Here is a 16,082-nt window from a genome sequence, read left to right as displayed (position 1 = left end):
GAGAGAGAGAGAGAGAGAGAGAGAGAGAGAGAGAGAGAGAGAGAGAGAGAGAGGGCACATCAGTGGGAATCCGCAGCGCATCCGCAAGTGGGAGGTGGAATGGTTACCTCAGTTTCATATCAGCTTCGTATCGCGTCGCGCTGGTCGATTCTCATCATAGACGTAAGAATATATGGACGTAGCATATTGTCGCGGGGATGAAGCCCAAGAGGTGAGGGGAATGATTGTATGTATCCCAATGGAGTTGACATTCCATGATGGCGACGGTCGCTGTTTCTATACAGACAATAGATACAAACCTCCAACACCATGATGGCCGCGACGATGTAATCCTCTTACCCCTTGGGCTTCACAGCCCCTCGTCTATAATCGCACTTTGCGCTTCGTCCATGTATTCTTACGTCCATGATTCTCGTAAATGCTGGCGGCGCTTTGACGAAGAAGATGCGCGAAGAGGGCGTCCGCGTCGCGCAAGGATACGCGAAGCGAGCTTCAAGGACAAGTTGGCCGATAGGCGGCGAGGAGGACGGGAGCGTCGCGCAGCGACGGCGCGCTGTAAGCGCTAAGCTAAACGACTGTTTCGCAACGAATGGAGCCGACCCGCGTGCCCCGGGGTCCAGGTCCGCGACTCGTCTTCCTTTTTGCCACGCTCGCGTTGACTGTCGCAGGTAACGAGAGATATAGAGAGACACGTAACATCAATTTCACTACTTTCTACATGCGAGAGAGAGAGAGAGAGAGAGAGAAAATTAAGGTAGAAACGTATCCCTAGCGCGTCTTGTATCGGCGTGTTCGATACAGAGAAAAGGAGGAAGATAGATATATAAAGAGAAAGAGAGCGAAACGAAAATCTTTTTCTTCTCCACATTGAATTCACCCTGTCATATTGAGTTTATTTCGTAAATAAATGTTGAAATATACGAAAATGTGCGCGCAACACGTTTGCCATCATTGCACATCGATCCAAGGGAAACGCCTACGAGGTGCAAGCGAATAATTATATTTCGCTTCTTATGCAATTTGCTTTCCTTTGGAAACAAGCACAAACCATCGACAGCACGCTCGTGTGTGTAAAAAAATAGTAATTTACACACACCAGCACACTCGCCGGGCCTGTTAAATTCCGCGCACTGCATCAAGAATCACTCAATCTTCGCAATTCTAGTAGCAAAGAAAATGTGTTTACTGTTCGTATGTCCTCTGACTTTTATCGTACAATCGCATATTCTCTTTCTCTTTAGCAACGGGGCTGCTGTGCAGTGCGATAATGTCGGACTATTGGGAGGAGATCGGTTGGAACAAGAAAGATCTTATTCGCGCGAATGTCAGCCTCACGTGGTACTTGGACGGCCAGGTGGCCATGCTGGAGTCTTCCGTTAATCATCGAGCTCATCACGTCGCCAAAAGCTCGTCCTTCTTGGTACCTATGCACGGTGGCATCTGGATCATGTGTGTTTCTTTATCAGGTACAAGTTATCTACTATCAGGTACAAGTTGTTTTTCAACGTAACTTTGCCGTTAAACAAACTCGACAAGCTTGCACAGACATTCATTCTCAACACTACATGCCAACACACTAGAATCGTTTTCGTCCGAGTTCGACTCCTTTTCTCTCTTTTTCTATCATTTTTAGACTAATCAACGATTATCTCTCGTTGTCGTAATACTGTTGTTTCCGTAGCAAAATTAAGAGATCGATCAGAGGAGGGTGGTGGAATCTTGATTTTGTAACAATTTCATATTTACAAAATGTCTTTGCATGAGAGTGGGATCGACGATACCAGTCGGAGATTTCTAAGAAATAGAAAACTCTTTTCGATACGATCGATTCCTACGCCAACAGCGCTACGTAACGATACGCTTGTGTGAGAAAAAGTAAAGGTATCGAAGAATTGATAGAATCGCGTTGCTCCCCGGATCCACAGAAAGGACCGAAAAATCACGGTCACGCAATCGCACGGATGTTCCGTCCCGTTTCGACACGGTTCGATATATTCACTCAGAGTCAAGGTAGCGCGCTTAAATATAGTCGGCCGTATGCACGCAAGACACCGCGCACCGAGACACTCGACAGTAGTGTCTTGCGACAAAAGATCTCTATCAAGTTTGCACAGGATGGTATTCAACGCCGTAAACCATGACACACTCTAATACGGTAAGATATAAATAATCTTTTAAGATACAGTCTTTCTCTCTCTCTCTCTCTCTCTCTCTCTTTTTTTATTTGTATGTATACACGCGCGAAAGTGAGAAACAAACGAGTTGGCACGGATTACTAGCAAAGCGACACGTGTGAACGATATATGTGTGATGCGCTGGCAGTGCTAAGCACTGTTTGGCGTGATCGTGCACCGCGAAAGTAATCCCGATAGAAAGAATTAAATTTTCAAATTATTCTTTAAGGTCGCACGATTAGACGAAAACGGTGAGGCAATGAAGAACTACAGCAACAAAGTTCCTTTGAGAGTGTTTTAGTCCTCTTTGATGTATAAATCCAATATATGTATAGAAAATTTCTTTCTGTTCATACCAGTCGATTACAATCGCGCTTTCTTCTTTCTCTCTTTCTTTGTTTTTTCCCTTTCTCGGAATCTCCGCTAAGAGGATATTGCGATCAAATTCTAATCTCGAGCACTTCTGAACATTTTGCCGTAGACTTTTTGTATAATTGATCGACAAACTTGTTTGCTGTTGGCCAAACGGTTAGCAGATTAATCGGATTATGACTAGTCGCTATAAAATTGCCCTGTCTTCACACTTATCCGCGATCGGTAAATTCATCTCGTGTAAAGATTTTCTCTATATTAATATATCGCGGTTGTGTATGAATAAAGCACACAGTTATGAGTTCAACCATCATCATAGATTTAAAATAAAGAAAACGTCAAGTAAAAGTCGCGCTTCGTTCTTCTAGAGGAAGAGATACAACTGCTAAGTCAGGTGGGTTTTCCACAAGAGAGATGCATCAATTACTTAACGCCGGACGAGGCGCACGAAGAGATACGCGCGGCTTGGCAAAATCGTGAGTAAATGTCAACTTGGTGTTTCCGTCATTGTTCAATCTTGAGAATGAGTTTCTCCTCCGCGCGCTTCCCTTTCGATGCACTTCATATTTAGCCATTTCTTTACTCGGAGTTTAGCGTAACAATACGATGATAATTTGAAATTCTCCACTCGCTGTTACGAATGCATATCCTCTGAATTTCGAACTCTGTTCTTTCCTTTCACATGCATTTTACGTCCTGTTTGCAGGAATGCAGAATCTGAGCATATCGTGCTCTTTGGTGTGTCTAATCATATTGGGTTGCGCTGCCCTCATAGGATTCTTCGGACTGTGCATGCATCAGATATCAGCTGTGCTAGTAACAGGAGTGATGTACCTTCTCGCAGGTAAAGTACTTTATGTTGCACCAATGAAATTTTACCCATCTCCCTTTCTTTTTGTTGCTGGAAAAATCACGTTTCGTTTCAGCGACGTTCGCGTTGTTTACGCTAACCATCATCCACTTCAAGAGGGCTCAGGACCATCGGAGTGGCGTCAGAACGGTGGAAGGACCCGAAGACGGTGTGATCGGCATGCCGGTTCTTCGTAGCATCCTCAAGGCCAGACGTTTTACTACAGCGTGGAGCATGGACCTGGGATGGGGCGGAGTGACACTATGCGCTCTCGCGTCAGTCGCTTGGATTCTCCTCAGCAAGATTATGCGTTTCAGCCCGATCGCCGCTATGATCGCGTAGCAGTGGGACGCCTTCGAGGTCTAAAGTCGTTTCTGGAGGAGAAGAAGGGGAAGATGCTAAGACGAAAGACGCTCATGCCGTTCCGGTGCTGCGATTCTCTTAGGTACCATTCCACTCCTGTGTGATTAGATTGATCCGATAGCATACTTGCCAAACATTCGCCTTTGTGGAATGCTCAGTCTGCTCAATTTTTAATATTTGTAGATACACCTAACGCGCGATATCCTATTGCGAGTTCTTTCATATGACACTATGATATATTTCGGGATATCCTTGCTTTTAATTGGAGTCAATAATTAAATGTAAATATTTCTGAAATGCTAGATACTTGTCGACACACTTCTGTACCCGCTCCCGAGGGGATGGAAATTTCACACATTTTGTACGCCTAAGCGCTGGGAGCCGTCACAGTCTTCCGAGGACGTAGAGAGGATTGCAGACCGGGACGGTTGTTACTCCAAAAAGAATACGTCCAGAAACGACCGTCTCGAAGGCGATAAGTTTTCACTTTGTATTATTCATCTCGTACAATAGTGAACCAGTCAATAATGGTGCAAGCGATAATACTTGGAGAACATGTTATAACGATAGAATGCCGTTTTCCAGCACCTTGCTTGCTTCATCTTTTCGCGGGCGTGAATCTTCCGACTAGCGAATACGATTTCAAGAATACATTGCGGATGATTATTGACTCGATAGATGGCTTGGAAGATATTTGACAAAAATGTTTCACTCCTCTTCAGCTAGAAGTGAAATTGGACACTTGGTTGGTTTCTGTTACTACACGACTACTCCCTGAGTTCATTCGTTTCAACTCGCAGTTAACTACGGTCAGAACAATGCTTCTACGAAACGTTACACTTGATGTACTAACGAAAAGGAGCACAGTGATACCACTCTATAGCATATATCTCTAGTTATCTCTGATATATCACGCCTTGTTACGATCAGAGCAATAAGTGTGAAGCATAGAGTAACGCGTAGAGCGACGCGAGCGTCAACATCTCCCAAAATACTAATTCATATTATCACATTATTACGGCAAAATATACGAAGAGAGAGGAAACCGCCAGGTGTCAGATTTGCAATTATTACAAGCAATTTTCATGTTCTGTTTAACAGACATAATAAGCTTTAAGGACAGCAGCAGAAAAAGTGAAACACTGAAGAACGATGCTAGAGAAAAACGTTCAACATCAAAGTCATTTCAAGTGAACAATTCAGAAAGAAAAAAAATTATTCACAGAAAGATGATGAGATTACTAGGAAGAACCTTTGAAAATTGCTAGCAGGATTTCTGAATAAGCTGTATCATATTTCATGATATGTGACATCAACTTCCAATTTTTCTGAAAACTTTGACGATATCTGTCGTGCTTTTGCAATGTAAACTTCTTTAAGTGGCAAACAAGTTTGCTTTTGTCATTATTTCATCCACTAAAACTTAAAAAATTGTTAGATCTCTCGTGGTATTGAATAGATTTAAGAAGAAAAGTCTCATTAGCAATGCTCTCATCTTGAAAGATGACGGCAACAACTAAACAATTCTGATTGCCATGTCTTTTTATGCAAGTTTTGTTGTTTGTTACATTGTGTATTTACATGAGAATGTAATAAAGAATATGCAACAAGTCAGTGAGTGAACAATCTCTGCATCTTCAAGACTACGACTGCGAAAGGAGATTGTTATTTCTGTACCACTTTAACTTTGATAAAACCAGTTTTTCTTTAATTTATCAGCCAGATTGTTTAAATCTCAAGTTGCTAGATTACTGTGAATATATATGCACATAACGTATTTGTATATGTGCGTATGGAAATTAATACATATATATCACATTGTTTCTAAACTACGAAACATTTTGGAACATATTTTACTGCAAAAGTTTGCTGTAAACATGCATGGATGAAAATGACGTAATAAAAACTTCGAATCGTTATTTTACTTTCACAACTTGGAATACTTTTTGAAACGGGTCGATAAAACTTTGTCGCACAAGGATTAATATGACAAACAACACACAAATTTAGACAATGCATCCCAATTGTGATCTGTCTTCGTTTCATTTCATTCGTCGAGGACAGACGCAAAGAAGTAGTATTTAATATGTAAATGTACTTTAAGTGTGAACGACAATATTCACTGTCGTTCGTTAGTTCTTTCCTACCTCAAACTCGAGTTCCAGGACGATGATTTTTGTTGTTTCTCCGACAGCGGTAACGACAACGATACCTCGTGAATCCGTAAAAAAAATTTGGAGGGAACTCGATCGTTGGTCACTGCATGCGCAGAAACAGCGCAAACGGTTGAGTTACCACGAGCTAACACGCGAGTCAACGCGGGCACGATTTTACGAGTGTATGTACGCGAATATACGTGATACGACCACCAATGAAACGTAGTTCTACCAAAAAGCGAAAGCTATCGTATTTACGACAAAGCATTGAAATGAACGCCTCTAGCGGAGGCAGCGATCAATTTAAGGCTCGTCTACAATAGGCCTGTTCTTTATAGCTGCACTACTGAACTAGTGCAATAAGTTAGAGTGAGAAAACATATATTTGTCTCACTTCAATATATTGCACCAATTCAGCAGTGCAGCTACAAAGAACAGACCTAATGTCTGTAAAGGTTGATTTATGATGGCCGTAATCCGTTAACTTATGCCGGAACCGTAAAAAATTGATCAATTATAGGTCGGTATGCACAGTCAGATCTTATATTTAAAACCTTAAGATCTTACCTTAAGAAACCTTAAGATTATATTTAAAACTTTTAGATCTTATATTTAAAGTCTTAAGTTTATCTTCAGGTGATGGACGGATCATTTCATTGGCTACGGAATATCTGAAGATGAATTTAAGACAATCTTAAAAATAAAACCCGACTATGAATACCGGTCATAGTCAAATTATAGAAGAATAATCGACTGTGATTGGTTAATTCTTTACAGTTCCGGCATAAGTTATCGAACTACGGCCATCATAAACCAGCCTTAATAGCTTGGTTTACATCATGCACTTGATACGCGTACTAAATAGTAACTTTCTATTAGATAATCTTAATATCGACGATACATATAAACAACGGTATATTAAGCTGGTATAATACTTATCAACAAAACGTATTGTATTGATTGAATGGGAGCGGTGCACTTGGACACGGTGCATTTGGACACAGCCAATCACAGCACCGTGTGATTAGAGACATTTGTAGGGTCCCTTGGAACAGCGACTTGTGATTGGACTGTGTCCAATTGCCCCGTGTCCAACTGATATACACCCGATTGAATACGTCGCCGTTGATATGCATCGATATTAAGATTATCTAATAGAAAGTTACTATTTAGTACACGTATCAAGTGCACGATGTAAACCAAGCCAATTGCTTCTGCACACAGGACGCAGTAATGGTTGCCGCGCGGTGGAAGTTCGCGCGACAGCCAATCAATATGTTGCTTTCCGTAATAACCTTCTAGCTCTTACGGAAAACCAACATATTGATTGGCTGTCGCGCGGACTTCCGCCGTGCGGCAAACATTATCGCGTCCTGTGTGCACGAGCCATTACCGATCGACGTCAAAATCGTCAAATCGACGTCGATTCGACGTCTTTTCAACGTCTATCGGTAAGTTATTTCTCACTGGGGGTAGGCCACCGCCATATTTGGTGATCATTTCCGACTTTTATTTCTCTCACCCCTGTGACTTCACTCCCCGCGAAATACGCTCCGTCCATGGCTGCGTTCAGAAATCTTACTCGGTGAGTAGAGTAACATTTAATTAGCCTATCAGAGCAAAAGGAACTAAGATTTATTTATTATGATTGGTTTATTAAAGTAATCTACCCATCGAGTAGGATTTCTGAAAATAGCTCAAAGTACCTATTATGGACTACTTCGGGTTAGGCGACAGTTTCTCGAAAAGTGAAGGGGATAATGTTGGTATCAAGGAAAATTTCTACACGATATAATTTAAAAATCCGTTCTTTGTAACTGCACTGCTGAACAGGTGCAATAAATTGAAGTGAAACAAGTATACGTTTTCTCATTCTAACTTTTTGCATTAGTTCAGCAATATGCAGTTACAAAGAACAGGACCCCTATTCTTGAAATAGTTGCGTATACGTAAGTTGTACTGCGCAGGTTTAATCATACTATAAAATAGCTGCGCAATGAAAATTACGTATACGCAAAAATTTCAAGAATAGGGGCCCAGATCTTTAAATTATATCGTATAAAGATTTTCCTTGGTATCAGCATAACCCCCCCCCCCCCCCATTTTTCGGGAAACTGTCGCCTAATGGCTCCTGCACACAGGACGCGGTAATGTTTGCCGCGCGGGGGAAGATCGCGCGACAGCCAATCAATATGTTGTTTTTCCGTAAGAGCTAGAAGGTTATTACGAAAAGCATCATATTGATTGGCTGTCGCGCGAACTTCCGCCGCGCGGCAAGCATTACCGCGTCCTGTGTACAGGAGCCATAACCCTTCTTCGGAATCAATTCCGATCGGAAACATTCAGTTATTTCCTAGATTTTATTGTCTTTTTTTAGGGGAAACGGAATTATTCCGATTGGAATTGACCCCGAAGAAGTCCATAATAGGGTACCAAGATATTCCTACGTCCATGGGATATTGCAACTGGAAAGCATTTCTTGTTAGTAATCTAGTTTAGTATAGACATCTAGGCTGCGTTCGGAAACATCACTCGAATATTCTTCCTCTTTTTTTATCTCACTCTTGTATCTCGCTCACTCCAACGTAACGGGTACATTTAGTTGACGTTTCCGAACGCAGCCTATGACTGGCAGTGAATTTCGGAACCCAGTCCTAGTGTGAATGCTCGTGTCTTCTTTGCAAAGTGTGTAAACGTTGTCAACATGGCGGACGACAACTTGCTCGTGACAATTTCGGGCGCGGCGTTATCGTTGCTATTTTTCGAAAATGTGCGCAGCGTCAATGATCAGGTAGAAGAATGATTGCACTTCATCCATATGGTAAAAATTGTGTCGTGACACTTGGTCCCACTGACAATTTCAACGCTAGAAATTTGCTTATCTCTCTCTCCGAAGCTAACCTAACCTAACCTCTAACATGTTAACCTCGAAGTGATACAGAAAGTGGAATTTTACAATGTTCCAGATGGGTTTTCTTCTCGGCGAAGCGCTCGAGTTTGTTATTAGGAGTTACACTGACTCCGACAACCAGGTGGAAACCACTAAAATTCATATCAGTAAGTATCTCTTTCCCTTCCCCCCTCTCTCATTCATACATACACACACACCACTCACTCGATGCTCGGACATTCAATTATACATGTAAACAATGCACCGTCGCTCGCTTTACCTCACTTTCCTCACCTTTCTTCTCTTTATTCTCTTCATACTTTATACACTTGTTGCGCTCTCGATCATTAATACTTTTATACACACAAGTTGACTATAAAAATGCAACAAAATAGAAACAAAAAATAATCGTATCTTTGAAAAAGATACTCTTTTTTATCAATTGCATATATTCGTCTGTGTAGACGTGGAAGCTATTGTGACGTGTCCTCTACTCGACATCCTGCACAATTCGACCGGGCGTATCAACAAAGAGCGACTAAAAGATTTTGTGAGCGACAAGAGCAAGCACGTGATTGGTTGGTTTCGCTTTCGTAGAAGCCCCATCGATCTAGTTCCCAGTCTTAAGGACAAACTGCTGCATAAGCAATTTGCTTCACATTTCTCGGGTGGAAACAGTTGCAAGGAGGAGTTCTTCCTCACTTGTCTTCTCAACACTTCCGCCTCTGACAGGCAGGGGACACACAAATTCCGGCACGTATTCCTCAGGCGCAAACGCGGGCAAGTATTCTTGTTGGAACTCGCGAAAGGATTAGATCCCAGTAGAAATGATTGGAAATTATTACATTCGAACTAAAGAGCGCACCGCATTCATCATGATGTATTTCATTTTGATCTCCCATTGTACAATTATCCTCATGCTGCATGTTGTAAGTTAATGTTTTGTTGTAGAATATTCGAACCAATATCTCTAAGAATAAATAATCTTGGAGACGATGCGTCTAGGCACGATGGCTCGGATTATAAGCCAACACCTGCTAGAAAATCTGCACGCACACCGGATGGCTTCACCGAATTGATAGAATCGCTCAAGTGAGTATATATAACCGCGAATTGTATATGCATATATTTTGCCAAATGTTTGATTTCAATATTCAATGTCCATTGAGTATTGTAAAAAGATGTATAAAATCAATCTGACACATTGCATCAAATTCAGATCCCACAATGTGTCTAATTGATTGTAATAATAATTCAATTAAAAATTAATAGTTTAATTAAAAATTCTCCCTTCCCTCAGTCTCGATTTAACGAGGGCCGGGGGCCTGGACTCCGCCATGGCGATTCAACGGGAGGCCGAGAATCACTTGATCTCACTGATTCCGAAGGTCTGCGAATCGGACTTTGAGGTGGCCATGTTGGAGCAGCAGGTGCGCGAGCTACGAACAAAAGTTATTGCACAGCGGCAGGCCAAAAGATCAACGATCAATGGCGAGAACTGTACTAAAGATACTAAGGACAGTTCTGTCATGATGGTGAAAACCGAAGCGAACAAGTTCAGCAGCGACGCGCCGCACACGTATGGCGAGCACAGCCCAACGTCCTATGTAAGTCCACCATTTTCCTCTTTTATGAATTGCGTCAAATTTGCCGAACAGAACGTTGCACAAAAATCCGGATTTTTGTCAACGTTAACAGCAATGAAACATCGAGCACTGAAGCTCGGAGCGTATTATCGCTGAAAAAAGCAGACTCTGGCGGTCACGAAAGAAAAAAAAAAGAAAGAAAACTGAGTGGCGGTTTTCCCAGCATTTCACGAGCGCGTACTATGTAGTCTCGGTGTGTGTCTCACTTGCACAATTTTCAAGTACTATATTATAATGCAGTAATTAAGCGTCAAGTATAACGTTTGAAAAGTATATACCAACTTGCAGGTACTTCAGCAGCCGCTTTCCTCCCAACGTGCACCTCATCGTAATACCGCGGCGTGCATCGCCAAAAGTGTAAACCAGGAAATATCACGGCGGCGCGGACTCGCCGCGGACGGTCATCCAAGTGCACAAGAGCTCTTCACAACCACAAACGTGTCAAGTGTAGATCGGAACCGTTATTCTGACAGCATCTCCGAAATTGCCGCCGAGCCCATTTGTCCCGAGGACAGCGAGACATCGTTTGTAGGATTTGGCAGAGGCAGGGGCAGAGGCATCTACGGCGGTGGCAGCCGAACGTTCGAGGTCCAGCCTGGAATGAGGAAGACCCGCCAGCATACCCAGCCTTGCGAACGCAGCGCCAGCCCTAAGCAGGATTTTACCAATGCGCCCGGAAGTCCCCAGAGCCCTACCGTCTCTAGGTGAGGGTTGGAAAAATCGAGGGGCTCGGAAAGAAAAATGTCCTTATGAAAAAAAGATTTTCTCATTTTGAGTTGGCTTTGATTCCTCATTTTCTCTTAGACACGGTGGTTTCCTAGAACGATATAAACACGCTTTAGCTACGAACTTTTAAATTTGATTCTCTTCAAAATACAGATCATACGTTAGAAGCATAACACTTTTATTTACTCTCGTGTGTTTACAATAACAAATAAAATTCTGTTTAAATAGTCGAGTGAACGAAAGATTTATTCCATCTTTCTTCAGATCGTACAGCCAGACGACGAAGAAGAGTGTATGAACGATGCCCGCAACGTGACGGGCTCGTTCAATAATTGAATGGAGCAACACCAAAGAAATCGAGCTTTTAGATTCTCTCGAGTGTTACAAACGTTCAGAAGTCAGAATCTGAAAAAATGGGAAAAGAAGGGAAATCTCCGAGAATGTAAAAAGTGCCGGATAGAGATATCGGAAACGATTCCAAAAAATTCAAAAGAGAAAAAAGAGAACAAAGTGTCGGAGAATATAACAAATTCAAGAGATGGAGAAGTACACACACACACACACACACACACACACACACACACACACACATACACACACAAAATTGGCGTAAAAGGAAATCAAGAGAGATAATTAATGAGAAGAATAACGTCCGATAGCGTAAAAAGCACGCAATCGGAAAATATCAGAAGAAATCCGACAAGAAGAATAAGGAAGAAAGACGAAAATACAAAAAGTGCTGTGTTGAAGAAAATCCGAAGGAATTGAGAGATTGCGATGCGTCTGTTTGAAGTACATATTAGAAGCGACTTTTGTATCGATTATTCTATTTATAGGTGCCTTAAATTCCGCGAAGAGATCCAATAGGTCTCGTCTGAGAATTCATAAACAAATTTTCAAAAAAAATATATATACATGCGTTTTTTTTTTTCTTATTTTATTTCATCAGTTTATGCCGATTTTTCGTGCCACTGAGTTTCTGTGATACGAAGTAAACATTCTTTTTCTTTTGCAACACGATGTGTAAATTTTTATTTAACATACAGCAATGGAAGATACTTTGTAAATAAAAGACGATTTCGTCATCGTTACTTTGTTCTGTGTTGTATAGAAATAAAACGATTGACGCCTTATACTCTTTGATGGAAGCTTAATTAACATTGATTTACTATGCTGCCTAATGACACAAAACTAGTTTAATTATCTTTTTATGGGTGTCTTTTTTGTGAAACTTTCAAGGAAAATATCAAAACATTCATGAATATCTTGTAATAATCAACAATAATGTTGTGCATGTGTTTTTTCCTTCTTTTTTCGTTCGTTATATAATTACTATGGATATCGTTCTTTGTATTATAGATTTTTTTTTTAACAGAATGAACAAGATATATATTACTTTGAAATTGTATTAAAAAAGAAAAAAATACAATGAAAAACAAAGTTGCGATATAAGAGATCTCTGCAAAGATACTATAACATATTGTCTATAAGGCTTCAAACTATTTCTTCGTCTAATATATGACAAATATTGGAATATTTGATTGACTAAACGCTACGACTCACGTCTCACAGTTCGTACCATGTAAACTAAATATATTCGCAGTTTGATAAATGAAATATTTGCACATTATATATTAAGTAGTATATAAAAGTGATATGGATATACGATCATGTGAAATGAAAAGAACTATAGTATTACAAGAGCGTAAGTCGGATACAGGCAACAGCTAACAAGTCTCTTCTTTCACAATAAAGGATCTTGTCCCGAAAAACGCCATTACCGTCGGAGAATTTAGGAACACAGACATAAAAGCAAAAAAATTTCCGAAAAAACTTTAAGTGCATGTCTAAAAGTATATAAATTACTTAATATACATAAAATAATCTTATATTGATAAATAAATATACATAACAAAAAAATATATATATGTATATGTACATACATAACTTAAAGCTCCTGTGAGTATTCGCCATAGTACACATGTAGAATCATGACATCAAAGATAGGAAACGACACGTCAAAAATTGTCGCGTTGGAATAAAAATTTAAAAATAAAAAGATATTTGAATGAAAGATCACTTTCAATCGCGCTTGAGCATATTTGTATAGTACTCCGAAAACTATTTTTTTTCCCTAGCAGTCAATAAATATCCATAAAATTAACGTGACGAAATCATGAGAAAGAAAGATAAACAGATAGGTAGATAGGTAGGTAGATAAATTGGTTGGTTGAAAAGAAAGGTTGCATATCACGTTAATTCTATTATGGCTGTTTATGATTTGATTTATGATTCTCCACGAGAAAAGGACAATTTTCGCAGCATTTTACAAGTATTTTCGCAGTATGTTCAAGCAATCTCTCAGGTGTTCTCTCATATAAATGCCGTTTTAACATGCAAAATTTTTGGGTTTTTCTCGCTTCTAACATCATTGGGTTTTCTCTTGGTCGTTTTCTCGCTTCTAACATCATCAATCAAGAATTCTGCGTTACGGGACCAATGTGCTTATTCTATAACTTTTCATGACAATATCGTTATCGTTGAACGTCGTTGCGTAGCTATTGTATTATGTGTTATATTTGCACGACTACGCGCATAACGCTTGCGTTACAGTTATAATGCAAGCGTCAATAAATTACAGAATAGGTCTGCAGGGGTCTTAAGATGTCAATTTAAAATATTAATAAATTATAGAAAAGCTCCCGTTCCTTTTTTTTTTCTCTTTTCGATTCGCGTTTCTAAACTTTCCGACAATAATACAGACCAAGATATGATGAGGATTACAAGTTACAAAAATGTTCTTTTCGATGTAGGAGTCATTTACGAGAAGCAAACGCCGATTTCAGAATATATCGGCAAGATTGCTCGGCACTCCGATAACCTCCCAGATGGTAGCCGCTAGCCGCCGAGAGTGTTCTAGAACGCAGGTTGACGTAGCCAGACCTAGATGCACACAGTACAGCTCGTGGATACGAACTTTACTAGGCGAGACTTTGGGGAAGCAAGTCTCGGTTAATTTCCTGTGCGAAAAAAAGATGATAATATTTACTTGATTGTCATCTCATATTAATATTTTACATTGTAATGTAAATGTACAGTATAAATATACTCTATATTATTTTTTTGTTTCATTATATGTATTAACGCATAGATATTTTTATATTTTGCTGTACTCTTGCAATACAATACCTATAATAATCTCCACACAATATACCGGGTACTGGGAAATTCTTCATTACATGATTGAGATAAACCTTACACTTTGGCGGTGACCACCCCTGAACATAAGATGAACATCTTTGTTGTTATATATTACGTCTACATATACAAGCGGTCGTATATTACATATTCATGAAGGTCTGTGAAGAACTGTGTGAAGCAGATTATATCTCAAAAAGATTGGATAACGGATATGTTACGACAAGATAAAACGATATTACAAACATTAATAATAGAAACGTCTTTAGATAAAACACATACGGAACTGTCCTCGAACCACAAGAAGTAAGAATAATTGAAAATGGTATCCTTCCACATGACTGACAGGTGGCCCTCTTGCAAATGCATTCTACTTTGCTCGACCATGTCCCAAATCTGCAGGAAAAGCAATAAAAATACAAAAAAATTTTACGTACAATCGAGATTAATCAGTTTTTTCTACTTTAGAGGTGTAGATACAACAATACAGTAGCGCCGTCAATATGATCTAATGCTTCACCTTTGAGATATATTGAGTTAAAATCAACTCGATACCATCTTAATACTTTCAATTCAGGCATTGTGCTTTGATTGTTATGCAAGATGTTCACTTGAAATTTATTCAGAATTATTCCATCTCACCTTTTTCGTCGTGAGGGCGAGGGTTTCTGGGCTCGTAAAGTCCAATGTGGGTGCTACGAGTCTGTGGGTCGTCCTGTCGATGTAAATGAAATGTACCAGGCCCGGAAATTCCTCGAGATACTTGTTGATAGTTAGGGAAGTTGTCGTAAAACAAACCGCATTAAGGAGGCATATTAAGTTACACATTTGTAAATTTCATAGTAAGTTACTGAACACATGTTTGAACTAATATTTCAAAAGGATATGATCCCAGCGTAAAATTCTTCAATGCCTTAACCTTGAGAAAGTCGTTGAAATCGTTGAGTTTTTGCCGGACGAGTCTGCCAACTGTCGTGAGAACATCCAAGCCTTGTTTCAAGAAGTTTCTGTCAAAACAAGTTAATCTCAATAGCTCCCTCAATGTCTCCGCGAAGCCGGAAGTGTTGGCCTCAATCTGTAAGACCATTTCGGGATCACGAGTGCGTAGCAAATCGCCGTACTTCCGTCTTAAGAAATCCCACTTAGTCTGCAATCGTTTCTGGCACATGTCTACGTCGTTGCCGATATTAGAGCGATTCTTTTTAATTCCTTCCAACAGCTTCTTAATCGCTGTATCCAAGTTCTCAACAGCTGACTTGAGCTCGTCCAGGTCCCGTTGCAGCTGCAAATTACTCGCAAGATTTAAATAGCGGAAACTGTCGCACAATCCGGAGGAAGTGGCTGGGTTTGTCGACTCGACGATCGTTATCAGATGAACAGAGTCTGACAATTCGAACACGTGAACCGCGTTAGCCGTGTGATCGTGCTGATTGCCGAGCAACAATGATTGGCTATAGAGACCATCGTCGGTCAAGGATGAAAGACCCTCAGTAACGGAAGATTCTCGGGAGCCTCCTAAGGTGAATGGGAGTTGATTGTAACATGAAGAGAAAATGAGAACTCTATGGTAAACACAATTATACAGCATATGTGAACAGAAGCTCGATGATGAAAGTGCTGTACTGCATGTGCATGTACATATTTGCAAAAATATTTCAAACTATTATATGTGTGTATATATATATATGTATATATATATATATATAT

At 40.2% G+C, this 16,082-nt stretch overlaps 4 protein-coding genes across 14 annotated transcripts in view; 2 read left to right on the top strand and 2 right to left on the bottom strand.

Moving 5' to 3' along the window:
• The window catches only part of LOC116847666 (nuclear autoantigenic sperm protein), a 10,478-nt gene extending 4,300 nt beyond the window's left edge, over positions 1-6,178 (bottom strand). For 2 of the 4 annotated variants that reach the window (XM_032822903.1, XM_032822902.1), the window contains exon 1: positions 300-425. In XM_032822903.1, the coding sequence (XP_032678794.1) occupies positions 300-311 (12 nt within the window). In that variant the 5' untranslated portion in view covers positions 312-425. Of the gene's footprint in view, positions 1-107; positions 257-299; positions 426-5,906 lie in introns of those variants that run through there. The other 2 variants (XM_032822904.1, XM_032822906.1) reach the window with 2 other exon arrangements.
• On the top strand, positions 520-5,377 carry LOC116847667. 3 transcript variants are annotated; one of them, XM_032822908.1, is made up of 6 exons: positions 520-668; positions 1,242-1,466; positions 2,915-3,022; positions 3,253-3,390; positions 3,473-3,841; positions 4,063-5,377. In XM_032822908.1, exons 1-5 carry the CDS (start codon positions 590-592, stop codon positions 3,736-3,738), a joined length of 816 nt encoding a protein of 271 aa, XP_032678799.1. In that variant the 5' UTR covers positions 520-589; the 3' UTR covers positions 3,739-3,841; positions 4,063-5,377. The 3 variants fall into 3 exon arrangements, with proteins under 3 accessions (XP_032678799.1, XP_032678800.1, XP_032678801.1); XM_032822910.1 differs by lacking the exon at positions 520-668 and adding an exon at positions 1,682-2,155 and having other exon boundaries at positions 1,317-1,466; XM_032822909.1 differs by lacking the exon at positions 520-668 and having other exon boundaries at positions 1,314-2,155.
• Positions 6,179-8,619: 2,441 nt separating the features above from the next.
• LOC116847687 (BRISC complex subunit FAM175B-like) lies at positions 8,620-12,268 on the top strand. 2 transcript variants are annotated; one of them, XM_032822951.1, is made up of 7 exons: positions 8,620-8,706; positions 8,882-8,972; positions 9,270-9,585; positions 9,757-9,897; positions 10,106-10,412; positions 10,740-11,155; positions 11,442-12,268. In XM_032822951.1, the coding sequence occupies exons 1-7, from the start codon at positions 8,620-8,622 to the stop codon at positions 11,473-11,475; spliced, it is 1,392 nt and encodes a 463-aa protein (XP_032678842.1). In that variant the 3' UTR covers positions 11,476-12,268. The 2 variants fall into 2 exon arrangements, with proteins under 2 accessions (XP_032678842.1, XP_032678843.1); XM_032822952.1 differs by having other exon boundaries at positions 8,623-8,736.
• A 297-nt stretch (positions 12,269-12,565) lies between these two features.
• Positions 12,566-16,082, bottom strand: part of LOC116847685 (Hermansky-Pudlak syndrome 1 protein homolog) — a 5,523-nt gene continuing 2,006 nt past the window's right edge. For 4 of the 5 annotated variants that reach the window (XM_032822946.1, XM_032822948.1, XM_032822947.1 and 1 more), the window contains exons 5-9: positions 15,263-15,890; positions 15,018-15,162; positions 14,658-14,771; positions 14,367-14,455; positions 12,566-14,197 (exon numbers count right to left, since the gene is read on the bottom strand). In XM_032822946.1, the coding sequence (XP_032678837.1) occupies positions 14,020-14,197; positions 14,367-14,455; positions 14,658-14,771; positions 15,018-15,162; positions 15,263-15,890 (1,154 nt within the window). In that variant the 3' untranslated portion in view covers positions 12,566-14,019. The remainder of the gene's footprint in view (positions 14,198-14,366; positions 14,456-14,657; positions 14,772-15,017; positions 15,163-15,262; positions 15,891-16,082) is intronic. The other variant, XM_032822950.1, reaches the window with a different exon arrangement.

Source organism: Odontomachus brunneus, unplaced genomic scaffold (assembly GCF_010583005.1).
Source record: "Odontomachus brunneus isolate Ranch 3 - 2012 unplaced genomic scaffold, Obru_v1 Obru_scaffold_082, whole genome shotgun sequence".
Lineage (NCBI taxonomy): Eukaryota > Metazoa > Arthropoda > Insecta > Hymenoptera > Formicidae > Odontomachus > Odontomachus brunneus.
This window is presented reverse-complemented; position numbering and strand designations above follow the sequence as displayed.